General features: G+C 39.4%; 2 protein-coding genes and 1 long non-coding RNA gene across 4 annotated transcripts in view; 1 reads left to right on the plus strand and 2 right to left on the minus strand.

Moving 5' to 3' along the window:
* gna12a (guanine nucleotide binding protein (G protein) alpha 12a) overlaps positions 1 to 16,145 on the plus strand; it is a 106,449-nt gene extending 90,304 nt beyond the window's left edge. Inside the window, exons 5-6 of the mRNA XM_088006518.1 lie at positions 8,855 to 9,061; positions 11,248 to 16,145. Coding sequence (XP_087862644.1) covers positions 8,855 to 9,061; positions 11,248 to 11,409 — 369 coding nt within the window. The 3' untranslated portion in view covers positions 11,410 to 16,145. The remainder of the gene's footprint in view (positions 1 to 8,854; positions 9,062 to 11,247) is intronic.
* On the minus strand, positions 5,033 to 7,221 carry LOC106906026 (uncharacterized). Its single transcript, XR_015763679.1, has 5 exons — positions 6,940 to 7,221; positions 6,678 to 6,803; positions 5,716 to 5,892; positions 5,350 to 5,511; positions 5,033 to 5,232 (listed from the first exon to the last, which is right to left on the minus strand). It is a non-coding gene; the product is annotated as an uncharacterized LOC106906026 (long non-coding RNA).
* A 5,488-nt stretch (positions 16,146 to 21,633) lies between the features above and the next one.
* ern2 (endoplasmic reticulum to nucleus signaling 2) overlaps positions 21,634 to 26,521 on the minus strand; it is a 94,872-nt gene continuing 89,984 nt past the window's right edge. For both annotated transcript variants that reach the window (XM_088007684.1, XM_088007390.1), the window contains exons 23-24: positions 26,092 to 26,159; positions 21,634 to 25,996 (exon numbers count right to left, since the gene is read on the minus strand). In XM_088007684.1, coding sequence (XP_087863810.1) covers positions 25,814 to 25,996; positions 26,092 to 26,159 — 251 coding nt within the window. In that variant the 3' untranslated portion in view covers positions 21,634 to 25,813. The remainder of the gene's footprint in view (positions 25,997 to 26,091; positions 26,160 to 26,521) is intronic.

Consider the following 26,521-nt stretch of genomic DNA (forward strand, 5'->3'; position numbering starts at 1 on the left):
GGGGCTGTGGAAAACCACCCTTGAAGCCAACTGCAAACCACTTGCACAAGTGTCCATCAAATGTGGCATATACCAAGGAGATGCTCTGTCCCCACTGCTGTTCTGCATAGGCCTGAACCCCCTTAGCCAAATCATCAACAAGACTGGCTACGGATACCGACTCAAGAATGGGGCCACAATCAGTCACCTCCTCTACATGGATGACATCAAGCTGTACGCCAAGAGTGAGCGAGACATCGACTCACTGATCCACACCACCAGGATCTACAGCACTGACATTGGGATGTCATTCGGACTAGAGAAGTGTGGCAGGATGGTTACAAAGAGAGGGAAGGTCGTCCGCACAGAAGGGGTCTCACTCCCAGAGGGAACGATAGCAGACATAGAGCACAGCTACAAGTACCTGGGAATACCACAAGCAAATGGCAACCTCGATGAGTTCACAAGGAAAGGAGCCACAGCCAAATACCTCCAACGAATAAGGCAAGTCCTGAGAAGCCAGCTCAATGGCAAGAACAAGATCCGTGCAATAAACAGCTATGCCTTACCAGTAATCAGATACCCTGCCGGAATAATTAGCTGGCCAATGGAAGAGATAAAGGCAACGGACGTTAAGACTCGGAAGCTACTAACCATGCATGGAGGGTTCCACCCCAAATCCAGCATCCTGAGACTGTACACAAGCCGTAAGGAAGGAGGCAGAGGACTAGTGAGTGTGAGAGCCACTGTCCAGGATGAAACATCCAAGATCCATAAATACATCAAGGATAAAGCCTCAATGGACGATGTGCTCAGCGAATGTCTCGGACAATGGGGAACAGAGGACGAGATGCTGGATGAACCATCATGGGAAGACAAGCCCCTACATGGGATGTACCACCGACAAATAACTGAAGTGGCTGATATCAGGAAATCCTACCAATGGCTGGAGAAAGCTGGACTCAAGGACAGCACAGAGGCCCTCATCCTGGCCGCCCAGGAACAGGCCCTAAACACCAGAGCAATAGAGGCTCAGATCTACCACACCAGACAAGACCCAAGGTGTAGGTTGTGCAAGGAGGCCTCTGAGACAGTCCAGCACATAACAGCAGGGTGCAAGATGCTGGCAGGGAAAGCGTACATGGAACGACATAACCAAGTGGCGGGCATAGTGTACAGGAACATCTGTGCCGAATATGGACTGGAAGCCCCGAGGTCAAAGTGGGGAACACCCCCAAAGGTGGTGGAGAATGACCGAGCTAAGATCCTGTGGGACTTCCAGATCCAGACAGACAAGATGGTAATGGCGAACCAACCGGACATTGTGGTGGTGGATAAAGAACAGAGGAAAGCCGTTGTGGTGGATGTAGCAATACCAAGTGACCACAACATCAGGAAAAAGGAACATGAGAAACTGGAGAAATACCAGGGCCTCAGAGAGGAACTGGAGAAGGTCTGAAAGGTGAAGACCACAGTGGTGCCTGTGGTCATCGGGGCCCTCGGGGCAGTCACCCCCAAACTGGAGCAGTGGCTCAAACAGATCCCAGGAACAACATCAGACATCTCAGTCCAGAAATGTGCAGTTTTAGGCACAGCCAAGATACTGCGCAGAACCCTCAAGCTCCCAGGCCTCTGGTAGAGGACCCGAGCTCAGAGGATGAAAGAGACCACCCGCGGAGGGTGAGAAGGGAATTTTTATATACACACTAAGAAATAATCATGTAAATCATGTAAATTTACAGTAACATACTTCTGGCAGCTATAGATGCCAGAAGTTTACTGTAAATGCACAGTAGCTGTACCGTAATTAATCCTGACAGTAGGTTACCGTCAATGCAAGTACGGTATAGATACTGTGAAATAACGGTAAACTTCTGGCGTCTGTAGCTGCCAGTAGTTTTTCTGAAAGAACGATAAAAAAAATACTGGTAGCTACAGACGCCAGTTCTTTTACAGTTCTTTCCAAAAAACTGTAAAAAAAAAAAAAAAAAAAAAAAAAGCTGGCCTCTGTATGTAAGTAAATACTGTAATGACGCCAACCGCAGATGTAGTACTGTCAACAGGGTTTATTAGAAATAAGAGCGAGCTGCTATTCCTTAGACTGCAGCTCGCCCCTCTAACAAACCGTAACACTCAACTGAATAGCTTCACTGCTAACACACACTGAACTCTCCGCTCTTCCGGTGTTCTGTCAGATCAGCATCGGTCCTGGTCCTCTCGCTCCCCTGATCCCCCGCCCACATGACAGGTCCATTACATGTGAGTGGAAGTCAGCAGAGTCAGACAGGGGAACCCCATAACACTCTACACATAACAGTGATCACAATGCTACTTATAACAAATACACATAACCATATGGACACCAACAGAATCGTTAAAATACTACGGTGGTCGACAGGTGCAAATGCGAAGCAAACACGAGAAAAACAAATACAACAAAGAAAAGACGCAAACAAAAAAGAGATGCAAAAATATATATAAAAAAACAAGTGTTCCAGACCACTAGAGCTTTGTATCAGAGTTCAGGGTCTGCATCCTTTCAAGCTTATTCTGTCATGGGCTTGAGAAACGACCCGGTCTGCGGAAGAGGGGTCCTGCGAAGGCAGAGAGCATTGCAGAGAGAAGCTGAAGCCTTCAGCTAGCTGCCTAGCCTCCACCTCGGCGATATGTTGCTTAGCAACCGTGACACAACATGATTTAAACAATGTTTGTAGGCGAGAATGTAGATGTATAAATCTCACATTTCTGCTCTGTTCATCAGTGCATCACCTTATTGCAATATTGCTCCGACGTTTTCGGAGATGTCTGCTCCCGCTGTATTAACACCCAGCTCCCCTCACCTGCTGCCAGCTGGTCCAGGTTTAGTATACCACGGGAGAACACCTGACTCATTTGGGCTTTCCCAAATGACAGTTATCACAGATATGGGCTCTTTGCACCTCAGCTTCCGCGTTCGGGGAAAAGCGGCTCGGTTGTTTCCGATCTATTGAAAATGGCATTTTACACCAGGTGCTTGCAGGGCTTGATTAAGCTATATACATCGATCCGAAGCCCCAACAAGTAAGCTGGAGAAAGGTTTTAAGATGTACGCCTCGTTATACATTCACTGACACAAAGGTGAGTTTTACTTTCTTAAACTTTGTGGCTAACATTAACCTTAGCTTATGCTAGTAGGCAATATTCTCAGACATTGTTGAGCCAAATGTGCTATTTATGTATCTAAACATTCCAACGGACAATATTTTTACCTTATTTTCAAGTATATTATGTGTGTTTATTGTCGTTAGTGTCAGAGGCTAACGGGTTTGGTTACGGTTCGGGCTTTTTACTTCCGAAGCCTGACGAAGCTCAACAAGCCTCATAGCTTAACAGTAGCAGCTCTGGTGTCAGAGATCTGGTTCAGCTGTTCAGGTTCAAAGTTGTTGCTTTTAGAAAAATATGACCGTGTTATGTCTCTGTGTTATTTCGTTTTATTACCTTAGCATGTTTCCTGTTGAAGCGCTCAAATATGACTGTGTTTATAGCAGCGTGTACAGGCGGATCAGTTGCTCGGCTGTCTGGCTCTGGTCTGCTCACTTGTTCCCATACACTCGCTCTTTCAGGCTGAATACAGAAGTGATTCCATGGAAATAACTCAGGGAGACTCCTTTATTTACCATCCGTATCCCCTCGGTACATTTAGGCTAAAGAAGCTGATTCGAAGTGAAGGCTGCAAACTTTGACGAAGTGTGGCGTTAGCTTTAACTGGTAACGACAAATATCTACAAGCCACCGACTTCTTAATTCAGGATTGCCTGGAAATTAATGAAAACTTTAAAGCCCATTATATTAGGAAGACACCAATGTTCATAGTATTGCTTTATTTGCGTCTCAAATACGACTTTGTCTTTTCTAGCTGTCATGGTAACTCAAAGCGGAAACAAATGAGCCGCATTGGCTCATGGAGATGTGACGTCAGCGCCCTAGGTGCAAAGAGTCCATTAAATCAGGTAACATCTAGTTGTAATATTTTGGTTCACTAAAATATTTCATTTATTCCTGAGCAAATCGGTTTGACTTTTTAAACGTAAGCCTAAAAATACAATAGTTTGATTAAACTGTATTGTCTTACCTGAGATCTGGAGAGTATTTGAAAAGGGAGACTTTGCTTACATTCCTTGTGTAAATGTGCTATACGTGTTTGAACATTTTAGAATCAGACTAGCATATTTTTTAAATATGCAACAGCCTTTATTACAAAAAGTGAAGAGTAGCAGAGAAATCAGGAGAAAAAAAAAATATTTCGAGTCCGTTTTTTTTCTTTGCCGCTACGTGATTCACGTTGTCACGGTTGCTAAGCAACATAACGCCAAGGTAGAGGCTAAGCAGCTAGCTGAAAGCTACAGCTTCTGTCTTCCGGTCGTCGAGGACCCAAAGATGCAAAACCTGACTTCGGACACAAGCTGTTCTTTGTTCGACTCCCCCTAGTGGTCTGGATCACTTCTCTTTTCAGCATTTTTTGTTTGCATCTCTTTTTTGTTGCATGTGCTTTTCTCGTCTTTGCTGGGTGTTTGTACCTGTTGGCCACCGTAAAATACAGTGGTTAAAGTAAATATACCTTCAAATAGTAGAGTTCCAGTATTTTTAAAGTAAATTTAGTTTTACTACTGCACTCACTTTATGAGTAAGCTACTGCCAAGAAAACTGTAATGATACTTTTTAAAGTACAGTCTTAGTTTTACGATAGAACATTAATACCTGACCCAGTGTAGGCTTCTTAGAAGTGCTACAATTGGTGCGGTTCTAAAATGCATAATCTGCATAATCAGAACTTCACATAACACAAAAGAGGATGCGATAAGTGACCTTCAGAACAGAATTTTTATTTAAAGGCACCACTATGCCTCAAACCACATATATTTCCAGTTTATTCAAACATTCAAAACAAATAACACAAAACCATTCCTCAGAGAACTGGTAAAAAATAGGCCTTCAAAGTCGATATATAGTTTCACTAACACTGGAATAAAAATTGAAGACTTTCAGTTTACAGCGACATAAACTGGGTTTGACTCATTAATTTCTACAATCTTATGAACATAAAAACACAGTTCTTAAAGAAATATCCATGCTTTGGGTATCACTAAACAAATCAAAGAAAAATGACTTCCAAAATCTAAAATTCAACATGGCTGAAATAATGTGGAATTCTAGTATTAACAGGGTTTTAAAATGTGAACTATTAATGGTTTTCAAGAGTCCAAGTGGCACTTACTTCATTAGAAGCAGATGAAGGCACCGTCCAACATGGAAAAAGAAAAGACAATACAATTTAGATCCTAAATAATAAGGAAAAAGAGCGATTTCAAAGAAAAGAAAAGAACAACTAACCTGAATGAGATGCCACTCAAAGTCCATCAGGTTTTTGATGAGGGTGGAAACCTGAACATTGACCGTCACTTTTTCTTTTGAAAGGTCTTTCCTGTCTTTTTGGATACCATCTTCCCAAGACCGGCTTATGTGCCCCTTTCTGGGTTAATCCTAATGAAGCGACTAAAAACAAAATCAAAAATGGGAAAATTCCTGAGAATACAAATAGTGTGGCATTTTGAATACAGCTGGTACAATATATAAATAAAGCTGTTTTTAATTACGTAAAGAGAAAACATTATCACCATTGTCAAATGTTAATCATAACTTGCTTTAGAACTTTAAAACCATGTCATTGTAAAAAAAAAATTATAGGAATGGTTTTACCGTTGAATGAACTCCAAAGTCTTGGCTGCCTCATGTTGATATTGGAGGTTGAAGATGAAGAAGATGGACAACACTGTCCTGCCTGGAATGTTGGCTGGACCCTCTCATAGACAATATGGCCTTCAATACTGACCATGCAGAAAACTGCTTGCCACAGGGACTGTAATAAACCAAGTCCTTAATTGGAAGAAGATAAAACAAATCCTCTTATTGATACAGTGTACATTTAAATGATCATCATAATTGTAGTGGTGATTGTTTGTCAAACCAAACATCCAACAAAAGTTCCATTAAGCCACTGAGGCACTGGGGTCAAGTTTCTCTCTTCAACGCAGGCAAAAGAAGGTTGAGTATACAAACTTGTAAATTGTTCTTCATGATTTATTTTCACATCTTTGCAAAAAACAAATACAAAGTCCAAACTTCCTTTTGTTTTCTCTGCTACCTCTCTTGCACTGGTAAAAACCATAGGCCCGTAACCCAAATGCCTGCTGGTCCTTTACCAGGCCCCTACACTTATAGAAAGTGGACCAACCCACCTTACTTCCTGTTTGCTTAGAAAAAAAATAAAGAAAAATAATAAAACAAAAGATAAATAAAATCAACAATTATTAACCTACAAATAAGTTCTGTAAATAATACAAAAAATATAAATTTAAGAATAAACTAACAAAATTCAAATGGATAATGAAAATAAAGAATAAATGGCTCCAACAATAAGTGGAGCCAGGTCCTGCCAGGTCCACTCTGCCAGGTCCAGAGTGGACCTAGCAGTGTCCACTCTGCCAGGTAAAGTAAAAGCAAGGATCTTAAACTCCTCGATTGTCATGCAAGTCACATCAATGTTGAAAACTGTAGGCTGGATTAATTTACAGACATTGTAAATTAATCCAGCCAGTAAATTAATCCATGGTACTTTGCACTGAAGGTGAAGTGTGCTTTGAAAGTTCATCTGAAGCTACTTTGGATGATCTTGTGATCACTGATGGTGCAGTGTCTTTGGTGCTGCTCTTGTTTTCACCAACATGCAGGAGGAAGGGCTGTCCTGGTTGCACGGCAATGAGGAAGGCTTCAACACTGGCTTGCATCTTTGACATAATGATAAGAAGACGAATAATAACATTTATTAAATATATTTAGAAGCACAGCTACATTCAGATAGCAAACAAAGCCAATGAGAAAGTGCTTCTACGAAGAAGTAGGATCATTAGAATAACCACATACCTGCACATATCTGACAACATGGTCCACAGTTTGACATGAGCCGTTTTTAATTCTTCTTGTGGCCTTTGGATGTAGGACGAAGCACATGAACCAACAGAAGAATGCCTGGTTTTCCCAGCCTGGAGGAACAACAGGATAAATAGCAGACACATTAGTTATAATTATGTGATAATTACGCGATAATTATGTGAATTTAATTTCACATAATTATCGTGGTAGAAGCCATTTGTTTGTTAAATACTTAATGAAACATATTTACCGTGTTTGATATTTGTTGTGAATGACGTGGTAATTAGTCCAAGTTTGTCGTTTATTGAACGTTCAGGAACTAAAGTGGCTGTGATGCGCCAAGGCAAAGATAAACAAAGGTAAAGCAACCCGAACAGGTGATCAACTCTAAACCACTCACCCCTTTTTATTCTCTGTCTCACTTTGTCATTTAAACACATGGCAACCGCCTGCGCTCCACAAGCCGACCAGAGATTACGTTAAAAATATAACATTCAGTCCGTTACGATATCAGGTTTTCAGGCTTGAAATTTATTTTGCGATCATTAATAAGCCTCCCTGAACACAGCGGTGGTTGATTAGTTAATTTTAAACTCCTGCTCTGCTAGTTATTTTGGTAATGGAACCGAAACGCACAGAATTGCTTAACACCTTGTTGAAACAATAATCGCTGAGATTATTATTTTTGTTGTGTCATTAATTTGAACACGTTTTGTTGATTTTTTTTTTTTTTGTTGTTCTTTAATAAAGTTACGAACGTTTTAAGCAAGTCAGAGGAGGACATGCTAGTCTCAGCATCCTGGCGGCGTTCAGTTTGTCACCCAATGCCAAGATCGGCTCAAAACCTTCCGCGACCGACGTATTGCAGCCCTGCTCTAGTAAAGCACGAAGAGTTCAGAAACAATATGAAATAGGAAAAAAGTGATTTATTAACTGATTAAGTCGTATTTTAGATTGTTCTTGAAAAACTAATCAGTCACAGCTGATTAGTGGGTGCACTCAAGGCTGCTCAGTGAACCCATTGATTTTTTTACAGCCACTCCCCTCTCTTGCAGGTACTGCGTACCCCCGCTAAATCTTTTAGGGGTACGCAGTACCCGACCGTACCCCGCTAAGTTTTCTGGCTGGAGCTGTTGCACTTCATTTATTTTTATTAAATATGAGCAGTTTCTTTGATATGAATGACATGTACTGAAGGTTGGAAAATACTAGTTAAAAATGGCTGCACAGTAAGGAGGACCTGGGTTCAAATCCCAGCCTGGAGTCTTTCTGCATATGGTTGTGTGCATGAATGTTTGTCCTGTGTCTCTGTGATGGACCTGTCCCACATCTTGTCCAATAACCACTGGAGATGGGCACTGGGGAGTATAAATGATGGACAGTTAAAAATGTTGATTTATATTTTGTATAATCATAAAATCTGCTGGAATTGAAAATGAGAATTGTAGGTAAAGCATCTAAAATATCACTGTTAGTACAGACATCATAATGCTGCAGACACCTTGGTGGTTAAAGCAGGACTGGTTTAACACATTTGAACTAATGCTGCACCATTATGTAGAGGCTGCATGAGAGCCACTTAGAATAGTGATCTAAATACAGTGCATAATGTGGAGAGAGCATTACAGGATAGACTATTATTATTATGTGATGCTGATACTGTAAAAATGTTTTTCATGCAGGCTCTTGACTTTTGGACTTATAAAATGGACAAGAATCTCAACATCTGAGATTGATACAAAGATGCCTTTGTAGCGTATTGAGGAGCCCTGCTTGTTCTCACAGATATGGCTCCAGTTCAAATCAGGGGTCATATGATTATGGCTGAATCATTAATTGTTCCTCTGATAAGGCTTGGAACCAAACAACCCAAACAAAGTATAATGTAGAGTGTGTTTGTGTGCAGGTATTGATGGAGGACCGCAGGACAAACCGCCTGGTGGAGAGCATGAACATCTTCGAGACCATCGTCAATAACAAGCTTTTCCTCAATGTCTCCATCATCCTGTTTCTCAACAAAACGGATCTGTTGGTGGAGAAGATCCGCACCGTGGACATCCGCAAGAACTTCCCTGAGTTCAGAGGAGACCCCCGCCTCCTGGATAATGTACAGGTGACTAATCAGAAACAGGCTTTTGTCTGCTACAAAAGCAGTTTGTGAATGTTCATGATCATGCTTTGTTTCAAGTTTTGCCTCTGCCAATATTCCTTCATGATTTGTTTTGGCTGTAAGAAAGGAAAACAGAAGAAAAGAAAAGAGAGGAGAGGAGAGGAGCCTTCAAAGACCAACTATAACTTGGTTGTTCTTTAAGTTCTGGTTGTTTTTGAGCCATTGTAGCTTGTGTAAAAAAACATTCATACCTCTAAAACTTTTCAACATTTGTCACATTATGACCACCAATCTCATTTTACAGTAACACAACTAGAGAATAATTCTGGAGTGGAATTCTGATCATTTTATGTGATGATTTCACATAAGTGTGTTGTGCATTGTGTCTCCACCAGACCAGATTTACTTCTTAACAGACGGAGAGTGTTTACTCAAATAGACCATTTATTTTAGGTTTTTTAACAGTTTATCGTAGTTTTTAAGCAATAACGGTAAAAGTTCATGGCAAACCTGATATTGCTTTCTTAGGCATTTTTCTTGCTTCAAAGTACAGTCCCTCTTAAAAAGTAGAGCTTAAATGTTCATGTTACAACAAGAAAGATGCCAGTAAAAGACCCACATACAGCTGAAAGCAGAAGTTTACACACACCAGATAAAATGACACACACCTTTTTTAAACTACATCCATAGGTAATTAACTCAAATGTTGAGTTAATTAGGTTGCTTTGGCAACCTGTCAGAAGTTGCCAAAGCCAAGACATGATCATCTGGACTTTACCTCATTGTTTCAAGAGATCGTTATTCTGTAGACATTAACAAATAAATCTCTGGCATATTATTGCTCTCACTGTTGTTTCATTTAGCAAATAAAAATCATTTTGGTGATTCCAGCTAACCCAACGCAAGAGATGTTTGGTCTGATTTAACTTCAAACAGTGACAAAGAAAGCTGCCTTTGTAGCGTATTGAGGGGGGAGATGTTTCTTTATTTGGTGTATGTAAACTTCTGGTTTCAACCCTAACTTCTTACTGGAAGGAAAGAGATCCATGGCTTTCAAATTTTCTTTACATTTTACAAAAGATGTGGCATACATTTGCATCGAGCTCTTTGATTCAGCACTCATCAATGCAATTTGTTCTTTTATAAATAATTTATACTCAGTTGATTTGATGGAAAACATCTCTGAATGACAATTTTTAGTAAATCATAGTAAAACTCAAGTCAAATTATTTGGTCAAAACCTTCACACTAAAAATCCAGATTTCATACTTGGTGCTTTAGCTCAGTTTTGTCGGACTTCAGCCAGGAATCTTGGTTTTATCTTTGATAGCTGTTTAAAATTTGACCAATAAGTTAGTTCTGTTGTTAAATCCAGCTTTTATCACTTACGGATTTTAGCAAAGGTGAAATCTTTTTTTTTTTTTTTTTTTTTTTTTTTAAGGATTTTGAAGGAATTATCTATGCCTTCATTAAATCTCAATTGGATTATTATAATTCATCATATAAAAGCATGGATAAATCCCAGATGCAGCATCTTCAAGTGATCCAGAATGCAGCAGCTCGGCTTCTTACAGCGTATCGTCAGCAAAACGATTGAATTGGATCCCATGATGCCTATATAAATAAATTTAACACTGACATTGACAATTTTGAGACTTGCAACAGATTTTCAATCAAATTTATTTTTGTACCTTATTTTGGGCCTTTTTAACAGATGAATATACTTTGATCCAAACTATTCCATCACACTTCTGAAGGTTTCTCTGGAGTCTTTGGTTGGCTGAAAAGTTAAATCTTTTTCAGCCTATCAGGTCTTCTTCTCGCATCAGCTCTAACCAGCTTCTTTGCTCCTGCTGCAGGAATTCCTTCTCAGCATGATGCTGCCACCACTGTGTGTTTATGGTGTGTCTATGGTGATGTGAAGTGCTGAGATTAAATTTCACAAGAGAACTTATCTTTTTTATCATTTAGGTGGCTTTTGCAACATTTTGTAGATTACAGAATAGAATAGAATTGAATAAAAAATAAAATATCTAAACAATTTGTAAACTAAGTATGCATTACATAGTTTTGGTGGATCATTTTTAGTTTATGGTTAGAACTGTAGAACAGTTGAAGGTGTAGGAATACTTTAATTACAAACTTGCCACACTAACTTACACTTCCTGTTCCTGCCCTGCTTCCTCCAGGAGTTCCTGGTCCAGTCGTTCAGTCGGAAGAGGAGAAACCGGGGGAAGCCGCTGTTCCACCACTTCACCACTGCAGTGGACACAGAAAACATCCGCTTCGTCTTTCACGCCGTCAAGGACACAATTCTGCAGGAGAACCTCAAAGACATCATGCTGCAATGACTTTCACGCTTCTGTGACTGCAACTGTGAAACCCGCCACCATTCCAAGCATAAAGGACTTTGCTCTGACACTGATGAACCTATACAGACACTGACATATGGAAGCAGAGTGGATCTGACTGATATTTGAACCTGTGGATTCCAGCAGTTGTACATGTATGTTGACCACTGCTTTGAACCTCTGTAAATGTGCAACTGAGCTGAAAGGTGGGAAACACCAAATACACCTGCGTTAGCACTGAAAGTTTCCTTCCCCCTCATGTACATAAGACTGATGACAGCGTTGTCACTAAACCGAGTCGGAGCACTGCCTACTGGAAGCAGCATGAGCCAGATGGAAAAGGCCTCCACCTCCAGTGCATGTGACCAGAGTGGAGGGTCTGACTGGTCATATGCTGCATTATGGGATAATGTTGCACAAGTGTTCCTGTCAGTGAACTTTAGCAGAGAGAAGAAGCGAGAGACCCTCTTGTGCTCCATATCTCCCTGTATTTTGCTCCCATCGTCACACGAGAGAGAACAGCTGCAGAGAAGTCTTATTCTTCTAATCTCCTCTCTCATCTCCTATCTTCAGCAGTACAATGGACAGACTGTTCGTCTCGTCCCTCACCAGCACAAATTGTAGGCAGACTATCTTTGATGAAAAAAATACACAACTCCTGAGTTACACTCCACTTATGATTTGTCTCTGTCTTCTTTAAATACCCCACAAGGGAAATCTGAAGGGAAATCAGAAAAAAATTGAAAAAAAAATCAGAAAGAAAAATCACCATCCCGGAAGGTATGGTGTTTTTTTTGTTGTTGTTTTTTTTGGAATGACTATTCAAAAGCAGAAAATTAGATCGACCAGAGTTTTTTGTCTTCAAGAGACTTTCTTCATTGAATACATCAGTGTATCGTCAGCAAAACGATTGAATTGGATCCCATGATGCCCAATAATTTTACCAAGAAGAGGCATATCTTTACAGACAAAAGAACTGGCCCGAGCACCACGCCCTGTGGTACTCAACAGTTAACTCAAAGGTATGAGGAAGATTTATAAATAAATGATGCAACTTCAGCATGATTAATCTCTTTTCATGCATTTTATACATCTTTACCAATGGTACCAATAAAAGTAGAGGGTGCTGTATTTATTTTTCTGAATATTTTCTTCTCCGCATGCTCAAAATGGCACAGACCATTAGCTCAAGGAAATTAGCAATTTTAAATAGACATTTTACTAGTGAGGTCATTCATAGAAAATCAAACAAAAAAACTGCATAAATTCCTATTAAAAAAGCTCCACATATCTAAGCTGATTGCTACCATTTTATAAATAAATTATTTTAGCTATTTAAATATTAGAGGCCCTTGCTTGCAACATTTTAAAGCACTGTGCATTAAAATATTTTTAGGATGGAACAGAGGAAACAGGTGCTAAAGCAGTCTGATTAAACTAATTGAATGTTTTATTGAAGAAAAACACTCAAATTCCAGCAAGATGGTTCATGCAACAGAGACTTTAGCAGCTTCAGAAGCCAATGTTGATGGAAATGGAAAATCTAAAAGTAACAAAGTCATTTCCACCAGAACAACACAGTATCCCTGATTAACTCTTGTCAAATTTGTTGGGATGGAAAAAAAGTTCTCACCCAAAATGCTTTGAGCAACTGAAGGCTTGATGCTCTTCATTTTGTGTCAGCAGTAATTCAAATAAATTATTCAATCTTCTGCATGTTTAGTTGCATCAATCATGAGGAGGGTGACATCAAAGTGCATAAAAATGGCTGTTCAGGTTGTGAAGAATACACTCAAAACCAAAATGTAAATAATTGTGTTACTGTTTGTCAGGTTGGCCAGAGACACTCTACTGTATGCCTTCGTAAATTAAAGTGGAGAAATTTTTTGACATGACTGAGTCGTATTTTGGTACGGCAGAAACGAGGACACCAGCCGGCTGCTTTTCTCACTCACAGTGTTTCCTCTGCTTGGCCAAGAGGTGGAAAAACACGTCACTCACTGCACCACACACGCCTTAATTATAATACTGTGTTAGTTGGTTTTCAAAGTGAGCGTGGGTTTTTTTTCCTTTCATACACTGAATACTGTAAATTTCTGACTGTCACTGTGTGTCAGTCAGAAATTTACTCCAATGATCTCCCAATTTTTTACATTTTCCTTTCAAGGGGCCAAATGTAGTTTTTTAAAGCACTCAGCAGTTCTTCTTTGACTATGAATCTTTTTATGTAGATATGTCTTTGAGTCTCAGTCCAATTCTACATTCATTATAACAATGTGTGGCCTGAAAACATATGATGTTTACAGTGAAGCAAACCCATCACATTTGATCATATGACATTTATTACATTTATTTTAATAAAACAAAACCAATAATCTGTTTTTGTAAAGGAGATGATGAATTGAGAATGAAAACAGTGTATACAATAAATACAAGAATGTAAATTAGCTAAATCAGCCATAATTAGACAAAGACTTTGACAGTTATATGGTATAGTTATAATGTTTCCATTGCGGTATTTGTTGTACACAGAATACACATCAACTGGCGTTCAATGGATAAATGTGCTTAGAGGTACCAATGCATGCCGGGGGCTAACAGTACCATGCTTTATATAGCAGCTCCAGTATCATTCTCAGTTCAGATCTTAGGCACTTTCAGAGGAGCGATTATTGATTCAGCCTCTTACAGTAGATTACTAGAGGTGTTTGTTGAAGACCTGGCATACAGTGGACATTTAGATGAAAGATGATCTATTTTGTGGGTTGCTGGGATTTTTGATTTTCAGGTATGACCAGGGGTGAATGTAGGGGGGTAAGGCAGCCTTAGCCCTCCATAGCCCTAAAAGGTTTAACAGGGGTACGCAGTACCTGCAAGAGAGGGGAGCGGCTGTCTGCTATAAAAAATCAGTGCAGTGCAGTGCACTGTGCAGCCGTGACTGATTAGTTTTTCAAGAACAATCCAAAACACGACTTAATCAGTCATGATTATAAATAGCTATAAATAGATTATAAAATTATAAATAAATAGCTCCCCCCACCCCCCATTTCATATTGTTTCTGAACTGTTCTTTGCTAGAGCAGGGCTGCAACACGTTGGTCGCGGAAGGTTTTGAGCCGATTAGATGACAAACTGAACGCTGCCAGAACGCTGAGACCAGCACGTCCTCCTCTGACTCCTTATCAAAACGTTCATAACTTTATTAAAGAACAACAAAATCAACAAAACGTGTTCAAGTTAATGACCCAACAATAATAATCTCAGTGATTATTGTTTCAACAAGGTGTTGCGCAATTATGTGCGTTTCGGTTCCATTACCAAAATAACTAGCAGAGCAGGTGTTTAAAATTAACTAATCAACCACCGCTGTGTTCATGAGAGGCTTATTAATGATCGCAAAATAATATCGTATCGTATATAAATATATCGTAATGGACTGAACGTAATCAGTACTCGGCTCGAGGAGCGCAGGCGGTTGCCACGGCAATGGGTGTGCTTAAATGACAAAGAGAGACGGAGAATAAAAAGGTGTGAGTGGTTTACAGTTGATCACCTATTCAGTTATTTTACCTTTGTTGTGACGTGTCACAACCGCTGTAGTTTCTGAACGTTCAATAAACGACAAACTTGGACTAATTACCTTTCTTTGTGAGTATATGTCATTTACAACAAACATCATACACTGTAAATATGTTTCATAAGTATTTAACAAACAAATGGCTTCTACCGTGATAATTATGTGAAATTAAATTGTCTAATTCAAAATAATAGTTTTATTGCTCTCTGGCATCTCGCTTTGAGCTCAGAGTCTGAGACATTTTTCCTCTATCAAATTTTTTTTGCCTCTTATTTAGTAGAAATATTGATGTTGATGAGACTTTCTCCAAAATGATAACCTTTTTCCATCTTTATAGCTCCTCTGTTGAAAATGAGGCTCTAACATTCACAAATGACATTGAAATAAAATCCAGTCCAACATCTGGTTTGAGGTGATTCCTCTGGAACCTGTTGGAGGAAAAACATCCCAACTTCAGAAGATGAACTTTAACCTAACAGAGCTCTGTGGTTCCTCCTGTCAGTGTGAGAGTCAGGGTGAGGAGGCGTGGAAGTGGAAGCTGCATCTTCAGAACAAACAGGTCATGATGCTGGCACAGGTTCTATTGATCCTGTGTCCAGACACAGGATCAATAGAACCAGTTTAAAAGCTAAAATGAATGGTTATATGCCAGACATGGAAAACTGGGATGCTCTCCATGACGTGATGTTCAGAATTTAGGTCTCATGGCATCTCAAGGTGTCAACATTGCAGCCAGTGGGCTGAAGGAGGAAATACAGCTTTATTTTGTAGCAATTCAAGGGCTACCCAGCTTTTATCACTTCGCAAAAAAAATTATCAGCACAGAAATTCTAAAGCACACAAAGAATCAATATATATAAATATATGCTTTTGTCATAGTACCCCCAAGAATTTAAAACTACTTTCACCCCTGGGTATGACTGTAACTGGTATAAAGTTTACTAACCCTCCTTCTCTCACACTTGTTCTGATTTGTCCTGAGTGAGTGCTGTTGGATGTTCAGGAGGAAAACGTCAAAAGTAAAACATAATTTTAAAAAGGCAAGAAAAAACAAGAAAAATCACAAGATTCCTTCGATGTTTGTTTCTATAGTTTGTTTTTTCTTTGTTCTGATGCCTTTCCTTTGTGCTCTGTGGTGAAATAAACTGCCTTTTGCTGACAGGCTGTTTCTTTATTTTGTCAGTGGAGAGGTTAAGACCCTGAAGTTGGAAAACTAATGACGAGAATGGAGAAAAAAAGCTGTTCCTTCGTTGATGCTTTTCTCATTTCCAGGAGTGGATCGAATCAGGATCTATATGAACACAGGGAGCTTTCATGCAAAGCTCCTGATAAGTAATGTCAGACCGATTGTAGGCCTCATTCTACATAATGTAATACAACGCTCATAAGCCACAGCTATAGACAGCTGGGCAGAATAGCAGAACTGGAGTCGGGCAATATCTGAGTTACCCAGCAGTCTGACCTTTGCTTTGGCTGTTAATCAGACCAGCTTTGCTGCACTACAGGCCCCAGTCTCAGGAGACAGAGAGGGGATCCAGAAACAGCCATACCACAACTTTTTCTCTGTTGTTTTAGAAATCACCCATCATCTTGGATTTATTTACACAGGAAGTGAGTCGAATGTAAATGAAGATCAATAAAATACATGCACATCAGACAAACTCATGAGAAACTGAGATCTCTGGCAGCAGAAAGAAAGGAGAAGAAAAATCAGTACCTAATGAATGGCACACACTGGGGGAGGGATGGACAAAGGGAGGAATAGGGAACACAAGAAAAAGTAAAAGGAGGGAGGGGGGACATTCTGTTTCCTCTGAGCGCACTTCCTGTTTCAATCCCAAAATGGTGCAACTGTAAAAGCGACATCTCTGAGCCTTTTTTCTCCTCCCAACCCCACACACATATCAGAGAAACCTGAAGAAGCCTCTTGTGAGATCCTACAGAGGGAGAAAAAGACAGAAAACATCCCCAACAGGCTGAATTACAATGAAGCTTTAGTTTATAGAAGCTGAGTGCAGGACATTTTGTCCTCATGTTTCACTTCAACATAGGGACAATATGTCTTTTTCTATGTTTAAAGTCTGCTGTTAACATCTAAACACCTGCACAGAAGTGGAGTCAACAGTTCATCCCAAACTAACACCAACTTTTTGCTAAATAGCACACCTTGCAATAGAACTCACACTGCTTGAACTTTTTCAGATTTTCACTTTTGAAACATTGCAAACTCAAAAACCTTTTTTGTTTTACTGAAAATTCAACCTGTAACCTTAATTAGTGATAAACAAGACCCTAAGTTTAAACTTTTAAGCTCCCGATTAATTCTCAGTGACCAAAATGTGAAAACATGGAACCAGTCAGATTAGAAGGAATACAACTTTATTTGTTTTCAGTATAAGTTGGAAATCAGATGAATCATAATTAAACGTACTGAGAAGTTAAAAACAACATATTGTTAATGCACTTCAGCTCTAAGAACATCAGCCACATTGTTTTTAAATTAGAAATATTTCATCAGCACACTGAGCTCATGTGATCCCTGCTTCAGAAAGGTGAAGGTGTCTGGACATCGTTAAGGTAAACACTGACCAGCAGTCAGGAAGACGGACACTGATGAGATCCTACAGCTCAGATGCTGCAGGAAGAACCACACTGATGGTCTGCAGTGGCAGTTTACGGTAACACTTTATTTGAAGGGGTGTGCATAAGACTGACATGACACTGTCATAAACATGACATAACGCATGTCATGAACATAAAGAAGTCTTTATGAATGTTTATGACAGTTCATGAAGTGTCATTCGGTAAATAATGACACTTTTAATGCAAAGTTGCTCTAAAAGTTGCATTGAAAGTCCATTAAAATTCCCAACTTTGCATTAAATTGTCATTATTTACAAAATCATGCAAAGTTGGGAGAACACACAATTCTGACTCTTTTAAGCTATTTCCAACACCCTGGCTAAAATTAGAGCATGTATATTCAGCACTGTATTACAAGTTTTATAGTAGTTTAATACAAAAATCATCGTGCAATCACCCTGCAACATCTGAGCCACCTGCTTTCCTGCTTTCCTCCCGCTGCAAGGCGGAGATCAGCTGTCCTCCTCGCTACAATCGCAGCTTTCCTCCCACCGCGCATTTTCTTGAAGTCTCAGAAAAATCACAATCAGGCTATAAAAAATAGCTTGGCTCTCCTTCTTTTGTCTCACAAAAACAACAACTCGCCATTAGGTCGCATAATAACTAAACACAGCACACAGCGCCTGGAGGCGGGGCGCTACACCCCCCCGCCACCAGGAGGCGGCACCCTGCTACAGAGCCAAGAAGGGCCGGTGGAAACGCGGTCACTCCAAAATAGATCCGAGCCGAGCCGGGCTGCTGAAGTAGAGCCGGTGGAAAAGGGGCAGTCCACCTAACTGTCCCTGTTCTCCAGAAGCCTAGTGGACATTACTGAATGGAGGGAACTCTTGTCCCTGATTAATACTCTTGTATTAATCAGACAAGAGGCCTGCAGAAGCTCAAGAACTGTGAAGACTCAGATTCTTCACAAGCCATGACACTGCACACATGGGGAAAAGGACTCTGCTCAGAACTGGACAAAAAACAATTCTCACCCTAACCCTGGACACACCTTTTTCACTGTGGTGGTCACACCATGCTGTGGGATATGCTTCTCTTAAGCAGGAACAGGGAATCTAATCTGTGTTGATAGGAAAATGGACAGAGTTGGACAGGTTGATGTTGAAAGCAACTCCCACTTCATGATGGGCTTTGTGTTAACATACCAAGAACTGTACATATACAGCTCAGAACTGCTTTGGTTTTCTAGAGTTTGAAAGATGTAAGAAAAGAAATACATGCTTTTCTTCAGTGGACTCTCCCTAAAGGGAGTTAAATGCCAGTTTTTAAATTGTCTTCAGGATTGCCTGTGAAGAGAGACAATCCTTCACTTATGTTTATGTTGTTTATGATTATATTACATTCCCTTTGCTACACAGAAAATTCTGGGTGGGTTGAAATATGGAGCTAGAGTTTTAATGCAGTGACAATATGGGGGAAGAGAAGGAACTAACAAGTGCAAAAAAATAAAAACCACTGAAACTAGTCGTTCCATGGCCCTCAGACCAGGGAATTCCATAGATACCGACTTTAAATGTAAAATGTGTCACTGCCTAGCATCAACTATGTCCTGCTAGGGCACCTGTAGAGCAGAACTAAACAAAAACTAAACAACCTTGGATCATTAGACTATCTTCCCAAGATACCAACCAACCAAAGACGACTAAGATTCATTCATTCCTCATGACTATTTGGGCATCCTTCAGCTGTTTGGTGAATCTATTAAACCCAGTAACGCTCAATTTGCAAAAAATGGCATAGAAGTGTAAGGAATGACTCCAGTCTCAGTTTGCTGTGAAGATTCATCAGCTTTAGTGCAAACATGATGATGGTTTAAATATTCAGGCATTAGAGTTTGTACAAACTGCCATGATGTTTAAGAAATTTTAGTTGTTTTTAGATGGCAGTATGCTTTGTTCTCTCAGACAAGCCGTTAGTGACAGCCTTCAGGACCAACCACTAGAAGGCACTAGATCTTTGGTGCCTAACTCCAGTCCTCAATAGCTACTATCATGCAGTTTATTTTTTAATAATCCCTGCCTCCGGATAGCAGAATAATAAGTGGCTTGATACCAGCCATCTGCAGGGCTGATAAATTCCTTCATTTGGTTCAAATGTTCTCAAGAGGGGATACATCTAAAAGTTGCAGGACAGTAGCTCTAGACTGGGCCTGCACTAGATCATGTAGATATATCTACTATCCAATCCCCTCTAGCCAGTGTCCAGACGGTTCTACATATGTCTTGTTAAGAAAATAAATTTAAAATATGCTAGTTTTAAAACTTACCATGTCTTGATTGAAATAGCCTAATTATAGTTTTCAGATTAATAACTTATTCTGCCCTATTGACCTTTATTTTACCTGTAGTTACAGCAGATTGTTTGCTAAAATCTTTTTGAACTGCCCTTTGTCTGTGTGGGAAACAATCAGGAGAAGTTCCAGTTTTCACACTCATCTGTGAAAAGCCGTAAAACAGCAGGAGTTCAGGCCAGTGGAGGAGAAGCTCTGCTTCCACTTTGTTTAGACAAAGGGGACAAATGGCCTTTGATCTTGGAAACAAATTGGAGGGAGTTTCTAACTTTAAAAAGGGTCAGAGACAGCTCCTGGTTAGATGAGCTAAGATATGCCTTATTTGAATAAATTAAAAGACAAGAATACTCCTTTACTATAAAACTTTCTACACAGGAGTAACAAATTAGATTTGCTCTTGCAACTCTCCAAAGACGTCTTTGCACGTCTTTGCTTTTCTTTCTTTCCTTCTTCTTCTTTTCCATTTGTCTCAGGTAAATGAATGTATGTCTCTGTTGTTCTGCAGTTTCTGTTGTAATTTCAGACGTTGTCTTCTATTGGATTAAACTCTGTAATTCTGTGACGTCAACACTCATTGTTGTTTTCTGTGTGGCTTCACTTCGGCCCACCGAAGTGAAGCCACACACTTCGGTGTGTGGCTTCACCTGGGATCCTCTTACGGTGGTATCTGTAAGAGGATCCCCTCTTACGGATCCCAGGTATCCTCTTACGGATACCTGGGATCCGTAAGAGGAAGACAGAGCCAGAGATTTTCCTAAAATATTAAAACCTATAATCTTCTTCTTCAACAGTCTCCACTCCATCACAGCTGGTCCAACTGTCTTCCAGTTCTGCAGAGGCCTGCCAATGAACAAGGAAGCAAGTGAAATGTGCAGGGTTCCGGGCTTGGAGGCCTGATTTTGGACATCACCAGCAAACTTTAATGTGATTTTAGTGCTGTACAGAATAAACTGACAATCCTCCTGAAAATCATCTAATGTAATTAGCAGACTATTGCCTTCTGGTTTAAGTTTTGCGTTATTTTCCCCTTTTCCACCAGCTTGCATGAACACAGTGCTGGACAACAGCAGATGCACATAGATACCATGTTTTGGCTGACCCAGGCACAGGGTTTGTAAAACTAAAAAAAAATAACATCTGTTTTTATTTTGATACCTTTCAGTTTGAATCCCAGGGAAAACTGCTTACAGCACAGTAAAATATGGTTTTTCATCTACTGTTTGTGTTCTGTATTATTTACACTATTGCATTGACATTTAACATTTCAGGAAGACAGATCTGCATTTCATAGGTTTTTCTTTCCTGCCTGTGTGTGTTCATGTGTGTGAGTGTACTGCTGTTTGGTCTTATGACTCTGGTTAGGCTGATGTTTCCCTGAGGCTGATTTGATTGGACCTACAGCTGAACTCTGATATTTAATAATGAGCAGAGCACACCAATGACACACACAAGGACAGGCCAAACCACTGAATCATCTAGCAAACTATCAACAACTAGGGGCTCATTAGATGGTGATTTGGCCTTGACACATCGTTGCTCCCTGGTCTGTGGCATCATTAAGCCACTTTTGTTTAAGTTCAGCCTGACAATGAAATAGACTCAAGATATCTTGGATATGGCTTAACAAAATTAAACCAAGCAACATGCTCTACATGATGTTTTCAGGGACATACTGCATATTGCAGAAAAGTGAATGAAGGAAAACAAAGAAATATGCAAGTAAAGATTTTTATTTTTATATTTTAATTTAAAATATATATATATATACAGTACAGACCAAAAGTTTGGACACACCTTTTCATTCAAAGAGTTTTCTTAATTTTCATGACTATGAAAATTGTAGATTCACACTGAAGGCATCAAAACTATGAATTAACACATGTGGAATTATATACTTAACAAAAAAGTGTAAAATAACTGAAAATATGTCTTACATTCTAGTTTCTTCAAAGTAGCCACCTTTTGCTTTGATTACTGCTTTGCACACTCTCTGCATTCTCTTGATGAGTTTCAAGAGGTCGTCACCTGAAATGGTTTTCACTTCTCAGCTGTGCCCTGTCAGGTTAATAAGTGGGATTTCTTGCCTTATAAATGGGGTTGGGACCATCAGTTGTGTTGTGCAGAAGTCAGGTGGACAAACAGCTGATAGTCCTACTGAATAGAGTGTTAGAATTTGTATTATGGCAAGACAAAAGCAGCTAAGTAAAGAAAAATGAGTGGCCATCATTACTTTAAGAAATGAAGGTCAGTCAGTTCGAAAAATTGGGAAAACTTTGAAAGTGTCCCCAAGTGCAGACGCAAAAACCATCAAGCGCTACAAAGAAACTGGCTCACATGAGGACCGCACCAGGAAAGGAATACCAGGAGTCACCTCTGCTGCGGAGGATAAGTTCATCTGAGTCACCAGCCTCAGAAATTGCAGGTTAACAGCAGCTCAGATCAGAGACCAGGTCAATGCCACACAGAGTTCTAGCAGCAGACACATCTCTGCAACAACTGTTAAGAGGAGACTGTGTGAATCAGGCCTTCATGGTAGAATAGCTGCTAGGAAACCACTGCTAAGGACAGGCAACAAGCAGAAGAGACTTAAGACACATTAGAAAATGTATAAAAACTGTTGAAAAATGTAGGTGAGAACATTTAATCAGAAGGGTAAAAAAGACGACCTTACAAAAAAAATAAAGAAGTAAAATGATTGAAAATAAAACCACAAGTCTAAATTTAGAAATAAGGTCTTCCCAAGCAACATTCTAATTAATGTTGATCAGGGAAAATAAATGGTAACACTTTATTTAAAGGGGGGTGAATAAGACTGTCATGACACTGTCATAAACATGACATAACACCTGTCATGAACATGAATAAACCTTCATGAATATTTATGACTGTTGTCATAATGTCAACTTTGTATCAAAAGTGTCATAATTTACCAAATTACCCTTTATGACAACAGTCATAAATATTCATGAAGGCTTATTCATGTTCATGACATGTGCTATGTCATGTTAATGACGGTGTCATGACAGTCTTATTCACCCCCCTTCAAATAAAGTGTTACCAAATAAACATTAATTTGATGTTCTGAAAGAAGACAAGAACCCCCCCACACCCAGTCTCCCAATTAATAAATGTAAAAAAAATAGTAATAAAAGAATCCCATTGAACTTTCCTTAAAAAAAACATTAAAACAAACAAACAAAAAAGAAGCCCTTAGCCTGCTGACCCTTACTCTATTAAATATTAATTATTTTTCCTTTTTCTCAGAACAAAGTTGGATTAGTTGGATATAATGTGGACCTCCAAAACCAGCTAGAAATATACAGTACCAAATGGAAAATAAAAACAAACAAATTAAGTAAATAATTTGTGGTGCCAGCAGTAACACACCTAAGAATTTCCACATTAATTTATACGGAATTTGTCTATATGAATGGATTGACTTAAGACAATAATTGTTGTAAATTGGCACCATCTACTGATGGAAGTTAAATTAATAAATACTTCAATAGCTGGTCAGAAGGTGATTGAGGTGGTGCAGTTGATAGAACTGTTGCCTTGCAGCAAGAAGGTCCTAGGTTCAATTCCTGCATATGGAGTTTGCATATTCTCCCTGTGCATGTGTGGGTTCTCTGGGTACTACGTCTTCCTTCCACTCTCTAATTTGTAGGGTAATTACTCTCTCTAAATTCCCCGTGTGGGTATGTGGTTGTTTGTCCTCTCTGTATTGCCCTGTGATGGATTGGTGACCTGTCTAGAGTGACCCGCGTCTCGCCTGCTGACCACTGGAGGTTGGCACCAGCCCCACCAGCAACCTTCTGACACCAGAAGGGTAAACGTGTGACATAATGAATGGATGGATAGATAGCTAATCAGCGTGCTATCCATCCATAGCACTCTTCATTTAAAATGTATTTTAAATAAATACATTTCCCTACTGAACAGAGGCCTATTTTTATTATCTAGCCTTCAAAATGACAAAGGCAAGAGAACCTGGTCATTCAAGTCTGAAAATTGCTATAAGAGCATATTTGAAAAAACTAACTGTGACTGAATCTGCAGTCATTCATTTTAAAGGTCCACTATTATGCTTGGATAGATTCAGCCTGGGGTACACAACATACACAACATGCTCATTACATTTAATATACAAAATCATTCTCAGATATTAAGATTTCACCTCATATGTATTGCCTGTTTTGAGCTTATTTAGGAATGCACTGTTGTAGGGTTACATCATGCTTATGTAAATAACCTACTGCTGACAAAGTTCTCTCAACACACTGTTTACATTAGCAGACGTGAAAATGGCTGCAGGCGGGGCACAGTGGTACCGTACAACCATACATTTTTGACTCCAAGTCAGACCCAGAAGCAGAAGTGAAGCCTCCTGAACAACCAGCAAGCCACAACCACTGAATGATTAAACGTGGTGGATCTGACACACATTTACATCATTATTAATTCAAACTCTGAAGATTCTGCTGTGCTTTGGGGCAATGTGCTATGATGTGAAAAGTTGAGCAACTGACATCAGCACACTAAGCACATCAGTACAAAGATCGTTTTTTTGTCCACAAATGCATTTGCAGACAAATGCTAAAATATATATTTGAGAGGTTAGAGGAGAAGCATTTCTTTCAAGGTGTAAAATACTATTCAGGCAATGTCAGTAATGTTCAAGAGTCTGAGATGTTTTCACAAACACTGCATCTTCTCAATGTAGACTTTCAGTTACAATCCCAGTTTACTGGAATTGTACTAACTGACAAATGATGTTCAAACCAAACAACACTACAAAACACACAAGATACCATTATTTACTTACATTGCCATCATCTGCAGATTTGTGTTTAAGAATAGGAGCAGAACCTTCCTTCATTCCCAGTCTTTGGTAAATTCTGTCATGTTCTGTTGGTAGTTTTCAAAGGATTCCTAACTAAATTGATCTGTACAAATTACAGTTGTCTTTTGCAACATCACAGGGATATTGCAAGCAAAAATAAAATGAAGCCATGCAGCTCTGTTCTATGTGACTGGGAGAAAATGCATGAACGCATGCTCAGGTTTACAGCAAAAACACCTTGAAAATCTGTTTAGTATTTAGCGAGTTTCTGATACATCATTGTCCCCGTCAAACATATTTTTTTTTTTACTTTTTTTTATTTCATTTCAAACAAATAACATTAACATATATAGATGATCTAGACAGACAGACAGACAGACAGACAGACAGACAGACAGACAGACAGACAGACAGACAGACAGACAGACAGACAGACAGACAGACAGACAGACAGACAGACAGACAGACAGACAGACAGACAGACAGACAGACAGACAGACAGACAGACAGATAGATAGATAGATAGATAGATAGATAGATAGATAGATAGATAGATAGATAGATAGATAGATGCTTTCAAAATATAAATGTAAGCAAAAGTATTAAAAGTTTTGAGAACAAAAGACATGAAATCCTGCTTTCAGACTGAACATGTGTGCTCTTGGATTATGGCAGAAAAATCCCCCATAGAAGAGAAACAAGCAAAAAGTGAATTTTGCATAATAGTGGACTTTTAGAGCTTTTAACACACCTTTACTAGGGCTTGATAATAATGTTATTTCTATTTATTTAGTGTTTTAGTTCTCAGAAGCATTTTTCCTAATTTTAAAAAAGGGTGTTTATTAAATCATTTAAAACCTTTGTAAAGAAAAGGTCTAATAAAACCCATTAAAAATACTTTATAAAACTTCCAAAGGCATATAAAAACTTCTTCACAGCACTGTAACCTCCCCCTGAAAAAGTGTAGGCTTTACAAAAGCAATAATAGGGAACTGTAAAAGGCTCTTTTTCTTTCTGTGCATAAAACATGGAGGCCTGAGTCATGTGAAAGCTATTTGGCTTTGGGTGGCAGATAGTAAGGGTGAAAGAGCCTCTCATGGGTGCAGATTTGCAGGGCGGCATGCGTGTGCATCAGTAACCGTGGAAACCGGGAGGTGAAGTAGCCGACAAAGCCTTCTGGAAGTTCCCCAAGGGTGTCCTGGACCTCTGGTGGCAGCTCATGGTAGTGATGCTTCTGTGACATTTTGAAAACAAAACATGATCCTACTATGAGAGTGAGGATGTGTAACTGTCCTCTGTAAACAGGCAACATGTGGGGACCAGACAGACCTTGTTCCTCATGGCTCTGAGCAGATCTCTCACCGAGTTTCCTTTGTATGTCCTGAACCGCCTCAAATCTGGAGCAAAAATTAGAGCAACAACTCATACCTTTTTTTTCTGCTAAAGGGAGCAGTTTTCATTTTAGCACGTTTGCATGAACCCCTTAAAGGGGTGGTGTTCTGTGTTTCTCAGGCACATAGTGCCATTTTATAGCACAATCAAGTAACTATGTTACCTTTAGTTGTTATAAAAATGCTACATATATCAAATATGACTTTACAGAAATTTGATTGAATTGGACCTTTGTCCCTTTAAAAACTCCTTCTTTTTTCTGAAACTTCAGGATGTCATTATAATTATAACATTGCTCCTCTATTAACCCTTTAAAAACATTTTTAGCAGCACTGCACTGAGAAGTAGTTCCTATGATGAGCTCAGC

The sequence above is a fragment of the Poecilia mexicana genome, unplaced genomic scaffold (assembly GCF_051168715.1).
Source record: "Poecilia mexicana isolate PSO_F unplaced genomic scaffold, ASM5116871v1 scaffold_1, whole genome shotgun sequence".
NCBI lineage: Eukaryota > Metazoa > Chordata > Actinopteri > Cyprinodontiformes > Poeciliidae > Poecilia > Poecilia mexicana.